Here is an 8,404-nt window from a genome sequence, read left to right as displayed (position 1 = left end):
TTATCAAGCTTAGTAACTAAGATGTATTTTAGTCTAAAAAAATATGAAATTTTGAGCAGACTAAAGACACCTACCTCGTTGAAATATTGATTCAAAAGAAAAAAATGGCACCAAGCCTGTTAAAATTGCTGAGAAAGCCACTAGGGGACATTCTCAGCTTCCGATTGGTTATTCATGTCATATATATAGAAGTAAGGGTATATAAGAGAGCATTTCCAAAAATGGAAAGAGGTGAGTGGGGTACCACTGTGTTTGATATATTACATGAGCAGTATCTTAGCAAACTAAAAAGATAAGAAGCTCTTATTTTATATTCTAGCTTGTCAATATTAGTAATTTGAGTTTCTAATTCATATGATACTATAGATTTAGTATTTTGACTAACTGGAACCAGCGCTAAATTCAACATACCACGTGACATAGAAAAAATCGATGTTTATCTGTGTCTTTTTAATATTTGTTTTTAAATTAAAAACTGAGTAATATGTAGTATTAAAATTTGAATTATAATCTATAGTTTGATACCAAAGTTACTGATATAAATTTATAAAATAGTAGTTCAATAAAATTTTGAATGTGAGTCAACAAATGAAATGACCTTTTATTCATGACCCATCTCGAAAGGGTTAACTCTCTCACCATAGAGTTGGTCAAATTTACTAACTTCATAATTAGTTTGTACTTTTTATAATTTTCGAGAGGGGTCTGATTTTCTATTTGATGGCTCTGTAACCAAAAACGATTGAAGGATATAAAAATTATGCTTTGCCTGAATGATGGCACATTATAATAAGCAATTCAAATTAAATTTCATACTTCTTGGAGGGGTGGTAACTAAATTATAGAAGAGAGGATGCCTAGGAAGAAAATGTCACAATTCTCATACTATGGGAAATTCTGGATTTGTTTGAATACTGCCATATATAAAATTAAGAACTTAAAACTTATATACTATTAAGATTTGGATTTATAGCTATGTTTTATGCCAAATTTATTCATATACCATGATAAGAAAATAGTTTAGTTTGAATGTAACTCACTAAAATCTGGTAACATTCATAGAAAACGATGCCTGCTCAAAAATTGTTAAAAGGTTAGCTCTAACTATTTTTCATCATAGATCAAAAAACCAATAGACAAATAACACATTTTGTTCATAAAGAAATTAATATATTACTTCTTTACAACAAACTTTCCCAATTACCATTTTGTTCACCCTTTATTTCTTCATTATTGGAGTTTTCTTGGTTTATTTCAGAAAACATTTTTTTCTTTCTCTGAGGTACTTCTTGATCTTTGTCATCTTTATCTTCATACTTTCTTTTCTTATTTTTCTTTTTTTTGTCTTTATCTTCCTTTTCTGCTTGTTGACTTCCTGAAATATTAAAATTTTCCACTTCTTCTGTAAACATTTTCTTCTGCATTTGGTTCTCATCCTCATCTCTTTGCTTTATTTTTTTACTCTTCTTCTTTTTTCTGTGGTTTTCAGAGGAGGAATGAGTTGGTTCTGTTATGCTAGTAACTTTCTTTTCTGTTTCTGATTGACATTTTTTTCTGTTTTCATCTGTTGAGCCTTTGCTTGCTTCTTTTTCTTGACTATTTTCTTGGCTAACAACTTCTTTTCCTGATTTGCTTTTTTCTTCTACCTATAATTAAATAAAGTTATCTATATCAAATACAATTAAATTCAAAATTGGTTTGCCTAATAAAATCTCTCTAGTATTTATTAATATGAATATATTAAAATCAAATTAATCCACCAGATTGTCCACTAACACCTAAGTATACAAATTCTCCTGAATCCTTTTCATTAAAATCTTCCTGTAACAAAACTTGACTTATATAACTGGGTTCTGAAAAACATATACAGAAGTAAGTGTATATAAGAGAGCATTTCCAAAAATGGAAAGAGGTGGGTGGGGTGCTACTATGTTTGATTTATTACATGAGCAATATCTTAGCAAATAGAAAAGATAAGACATTCTTATTTTATATTCTAGCTTGTCAATATTGGTAATTTGAGTTTCTAATTCGTACGAAACCATAGACTTAGTACTTTGATTTCATAAACATCTAATCTGAAGCAGTGCTGCATTCAAAATACCACATGATACACAAAAATCAATGTTTATCTGTGTTTCTTAATATTGACTTTTAAATCAAGAAACTGAATAATGTATAGTACTAAAATTTGAATTATAATCCACAGTTTGATACCAAACTTATTGAAATAAATTCATGAAATAGTGGTTCAATAAAATTTTGAATGAGTCAAGAAACGAGATGACATGGCCTTTCACCCATAACCCTTCTCGAAAGGGTTAAAGTTACATTTTCGAACATTTGAATTACTCGGGCATGAGAATAGTTCAAGCTGACAAAAACCTGAAGGTTAATGGCAAGGACATTAATGGCTTGAATGAGAAGGGAGAAAGAGGGTAGAATATGGGTTATTTTTAATGTAAATCTAGTGAATTTTCATGTTTAGATAATCATGCAGCTATAATATTAACATTACTGCTTCTAAATTGTGTATTTCCTATATTTGTGCACTAGTACTAACAGAAAAACACTAACTTTCCACAACATTAAATTTTTTAAGGGCATTATTCTCTTGAGAAAATGTCAAGTTTGTATGCCACGTTTTTCACCTTGCTGCTGCCAGTTTTGAATTCAATTGTCACTATTTTGTTGAACAATGATCAGGAGAATTTCTCTTTGCAACCACATTCAATCTCTCTCACCTTGTGTGAAGTTTCAGAATTGACTTTTATCAGTATTTTTTTCTTGAAAAAAATGTGATAACAACATACACGTCCTTGCTTTAATTGGATGAGCCTCATTTAGAAAGTGTGTTTTCTATTGGTGAAGCACACATTCAGACTCTTGTGTGTACTTCTGGGACTCATAACAAATGTTTTCCAAAGAAAATAGGAGAGAATTTTATTTGCAAATGTTTTCTCAGATTTCCATCACTCATGTATGACCAATAACATATCGAAAAATGTGAAAAATTCTCATCCCTGATTGCTAAAAATAACTCGTGATACATCCAATACTTCAAGTAAGTAGTCACACCAGCTTTTGTTTATAAGAGGGTAAAAAACACACCAACTAGTCAAAACTTTAAGAAAGATTGTTTGATAGGCAACTTGTGTGATAGTTAGCAGTGTAATTCTATCTTAACTTATTATACAAAATCAATCTGAAATGCCTTATTAACTTTAATTAAGAAACAAAGCAAAAAAAATCATTTTGTGATATTCAACAGCAACTAAAAATCTTTCCTTTCAAAACATTATCCCAATTTTTCAAACAATATTCAATATTCAAATTCAACATGAAGAAAAATCCAGGGAAAAAAAAAAAGAGTAGGAACATATACCTCTCCATCTTATTAAACTCATTAGCATCAGGTTTGACCAGTGCTTTAGAAAATTAACCACACAACAGGTAATAACATATAATGCTAACTAAGTTCTTTCACATCAGAAAATATCCTCACGTATTTTTAAATGCAAGTTATTTTAATTATTACAGTATTTTACAACCCAAGCTGGAAAATTTAATTCACTGATCAGTAGTGTAGTCTGTGACATTACATCACAATAATATGGTTCCTTATGACATAATGTCACGCAAGATTTTTTTTTCCAAGTTCTAAAACATCAAATCTGCAAAAAATGTCCACTACAAGTCTTTTAGTAAAGTTCAAATTTTAAACTACTAACTTGTTCTTTACTGTATTTCAAAACTTATTTTCTAGGTGTCATTTAAGCTAAAATTTAACTGAACCATTTAACAATGAGTACAGACAGATTAACATATATTTTAACAAGCATAGCCAGTACAATAGTGATATATGATTACAAAAAAAACCTATTTCCTAACTGGTGAGTCAACATTAAAGTTAATTCAAAGTAGTTTGATGTTTCAATGTGTAAACAACTGATGATAATAAAAAGGATGCCCTAACAGTTATTGATGTTTCACAGTTGACTTTTAATCATTTTATAATCTTGCTGAATTGCTTAACTAATATATACTCTGTTGATAGAAGAGAGAGAAAGTCGTTACTTTTACACTTCTTTCCATTTTTATATGATGCAATATAGTTTTGAATGCGTTTATCTGTGCACACAAAAGAACTTTAAGTTACAGTACCATGAAAACTATTACAAATATTGTTACTGATTTATGAGACTAGATTTTTTGTACACACAAGTTTTGAATAAGAAATCAATAAAAGATAAAGAGTACAGGAAGTGTTTTACTACCTAAACTAAAAATCTATTACAACTCAAACTAATTCTTACTTGTTTTTCATGGGCTTTTGAAAATATCTCCCAAGCTTTGGGAATTAGCCTTTTGTCTTTAACACGAACACTGTTCTTCAAAAAGTTCTGCAGAAAAATATGAGATGAAGGAAAACTTGATACAAGGAAGACAAATAATACTTGTATTTATTAAAATATGTTACCAATATCCCTTCCTCTATACTGTAGTCATCTGATTTAAGCTAATAAGTAAAAAAACTAAAACTTGAGAATACTGAATGTATCCAAAGACAGACAACAAATAAACTTTCTGATATAGAACATTTATTTAAATAGAAACTTGGAAGAAAAAAAAAGAAAAGAACCAACAAAAACTTTCTGTACATGGGCTCATGAAATATTTAAAAATTTTTCAATCTTTATTTTTTTCTGTCATGTGATGTATCTGAGCTATGATTTTTCCACTTCAGTAGTTTTTTGACTTCAAATATAGACTGCTGCAGTTTTCACCCAATTAAAAACAAAAACTAGACATAATTGCAATTAAACATCTAAAATTTTAACCTCTTATCTTCTTGATTTGCTAGAACATCAATAAATTTGTCAAATCCACTACAGAAGAGATCCCCCCCCCCCGACCTAAGAGATTGTTTGTTAATTGGCTGATCAGCATGTTTATATAACCAAAAGAAAGAGCAGAATACAAGACTATGGTTTATTCAATAACAATTTATTTTGTTTGTACTTTTTTCTCCAATTGGTTAAAATAATTTTTCAAATTTACTTAAATCTTACTTATAGGTGGGTAAATTAGTTTTGGGACATTCCATTCTAGTGAATGATAAAATTTGTGTTTTAAAATGCAGATATGAAAACTACATGAAATATTTTTTGCATACCGAAATTTACGAGACTTAGTGTAAGGATGTAATGATTCAACCTGGTCCAATGGTAACAGCTCATTTGTGCTGCAGTCCAGATCATTTTATTATTATTTTTCTGAATTTCATTTTAGGTTATTGTAAAACAAATGCTTTAAGTAATATAATTCACAAATTTGATTATGCAAATACATAATCAGTTTATGTAATGTATAACTATTTTAAATTTAGATTTCATTATTCTGGTGTCCAATTCCTCATGAATACTGCATATCAAATAATTCAATAAATTGTAAAGCAACTACCACATGCTGTGTCAACAATGATTGAGTCATCAAAGTGTAAAATAGAGGATGCACTTTTTTTTTTTTACAAATCAGTTGTTTGGAAATATTTTAGGTTTTATGTTTCTGGACAAAAATGGAGAAAACTGACCATTTGAAAAGCAAGTGTACAATTGTTAAAGTAGAGGTCAGTTATAATACAAGAACAATGTCAAACATAGACAAAAACCTGAAAAGAAAATATGATATTACATTACAATAAACAAAGAAACTGATAATGCTTGCTTTAGGCATCTGCTTATAGTTTTGGAACCAAGATATGAGATCTCTTCTAAGACACACTTTAGTACTGTAGTAATTCCAGACCTGTACAAAGAGGAAAAGGACAAGCTTGACACTGAACTCAAAGATGCTTCTTTTGTTGTCCTTACCAGTGATGAATGGATGTTGAGATCTACTAAAAGCTACATCACTATTAACTCTTAAGTCTAAGGGTCTCTACCTGAGTAGCCTTTCATGTAACCCATAAAACAACGAGTATAAAAAATACTTTTTTCCAACTTATAGGTTTCAAATTGCATTTGCATAACCCCTAGAAGATCTTGAGTGAATATCAAAAATTTTTAAATGTAACTTAAATGTTAATATATATTTCACTTTCTCTATGATACTTCTAACTGTAGCTATTATCTTCAACTTATACTATATAGTCTAGAGTACAGTACAATGAAATAATCTTAAAACATCTTTTTCTTTTTTGTATGTCTTTACATTTTAACATATAATCTATTTTAATAATTTATTATCCTTTCCTGTTCTTTAGTGCTGTTATTTATCACAACACATGTCAATGGGCATCCTCGACAAATATTACCGTATAGTGGGCAGACAAAATTTAGCTCTCAGCAAAACGTGGTGGAATTTGTGCGTTACACTATCCTTTCTAAACTGAGCATATATATATACAACTTATTAAACCTTTCAAATATACATCCTAAAAGATAAATAACACATAATTAAGTAAATATATAACTAAAATTTAAATACAATGCAACTGTCTATCTAACTAATGTATTTCTAAGTGAGAAATAATGCTAAAGTGGCAGGGACAAAGCAGTAACAATGCTAAGAGCAATTTGACTAATTCTCTATATAACTATTTGCAACAATTTTAATATAATAGTTAACAGAACCTACTTCAAAAAAGTGCTCTTTCCATTGGTTATAAACATCTAGCTCAACTAAGTATAATTGGCTGAAAAATTGCAACTCTATGTGTACAAAGTGGGTGTGGCATCTGTCAAGAGTTCAAAGAAATTTATTTCTCACATCTCCAAATGTGTTCTAAGGAACTTGAAAGAAGAATGTGTAAACAGAGCAATTAACCTAGATTATTTCTATATATGGCAGGTTAGTGTGAATCAAGAACTGTTCAAACTACAAAGACAAAAATTTAATATTTTCTGAATTTGTGGAGCATAAAAGAATAAAACAAAACTTAGATAATATAAAACTTTGAACTATAATGTAAATTTTAATACTGATTTCATTGGTAAACATTGATTATAAAATAGCTTAATTAAATTTTACACATAACTAAGTAAAATATTGTGACATGCGCAGAAAAGGTAAGAAAGGAGTTAATATATCTATAAACTGACTGGATCCTTCAGTCTTTCGAATCTCAAATCATCAAGTGTGTATTCTTAACTTAAGTACAACTTGGATAATACAGATTTTGAGTTTGCACAAGTTAATCTGTAAAAAGGCAGATTCCCATTTATTTTTAGCTCCTGTTTATATGGAACATAAACACAGAAAAAAACACAATTTCTATTTTAATGAAACTTCAACACAAATTTTAATTTTTAAATAAATACATATATGGAAAAAAAAACATGTATAGAAAGTTACCTCAAACTTTATTTTTTTCCTTGGAATGTTTGAAAATCCAATAAGTTGTTCCAGCAAATCTGATAAACCAGGAGAAACATTTGTTGTTGCTATGGTTTGCTGGATATGCTAAAAACAGAAAAAAAATAAAAAACATTCTCAAGATTTTTCAGCTCTTCTTTTTTTTGTTACATAATTTTTTTACACTCCATTAGACAAACCTTGTATGTATGTGTGTATGTACTTTTCAAATGTAAAATAAAGAGCTGATTATGAAAACAAAAATATCATATTTTGTTTTACATTAACTTCTTTTAACTAAGCATCTATGAAACTTCACTTTCATAATATTAATGAAATAATCAAATACAATTTTATATTTTAATAAACCTCTCTTGTTTAATGTTCCTGTAAACAAGTGAGAAACAGTTTAAAGTACAGATCAAACATTTTTATATTAAAATTCAGTATATATTTGTAGGTACTTAAAGGTTAAATTCCTTAAGTCCTAATTGAATGATAATTTTTACTGTAGTTTCAGCTGACATACATTAATGGAAATTATTGTAGAAACACACAAGTAATAAACACAGGAGTCATATAACATAAGCAATGGTGAATTTATTTGTGGTACAAAATATTTCACTAAAAATTTTAAAGAAAAGAAAACAACCTGTGCTAGTTATGTAGAAATGTATCACATAATGAGTGACTGACTATAATCTGAGTCTTTTAACCCGATGACTACCAGCTACTAACTTTCTCAGTAGGCAATGCAAGTCTTGCTATATTTCATTCCAACAATAAAATTAGTGGACGAATATGTTCGAAAGTTCATAAGTACTTTGACAAATGTAGGTAGTTTAAGAAACATAAAGCCTATTACTTTTAATAAATTTAGTTTTTTTTGCATTATGATCTTTAATATCTTTGAAAATTACATTAGGAAATGGTATTTACAAGAAATGATTACGATATTTATATTTGCTACAGATTTGAACTTATTACTTTTAATGTTTTAGTACATTATTTTGAAATCCCCCAAAAAATTGTATCCTCCATAAAATAC

At 28.7% G+C, this 8,404-nt stretch overlaps 1 protein-coding gene across 5 annotated transcripts in view; it reads right to left on the bottom strand.

The window, feature by feature from the left end:
- LOC106458255 (cell growth-regulating nucleolar protein-like) overlaps positions 1-8,404 on the bottom strand; it is a 35,906-nt gene that overhangs the window by 12,472 nt on the left and 15,030 nt on the right. For all 5 annotated transcript variants that reach the window (XM_013917735.2, XM_022384398.1, XM_013917736.2 and 2 more), the window contains 3 exons: positions 7,357-7,464; positions 4,317-4,403; positions 1,205-1,646 (listed from right to left, as the gene is read on the bottom strand). In XM_013917735.2, coding sequence (XP_013773189.1) covers positions 1,205-1,646; positions 4,317-4,403; positions 7,357-7,464 — 637 coding nt within the window. The remainder of the gene's footprint in view (positions 1-1,204; positions 1,647-4,316; positions 4,404-7,356; positions 7,465-8,404) is intronic.

This window comes from Limulus polyphemus, unplaced genomic scaffold (assembly GCF_000517525.1).
Source record: "Limulus polyphemus unplaced genomic scaffold, Limulus_polyphemus-2.1.2 Scaffold435, whole genome shotgun sequence".
NCBI lineage: Eukaryota > Metazoa > Arthropoda > Merostomata > Xiphosura > Limulidae > Limulus > Limulus polyphemus.
This window is presented reverse-complemented; position numbering and strand designations above follow the sequence as displayed.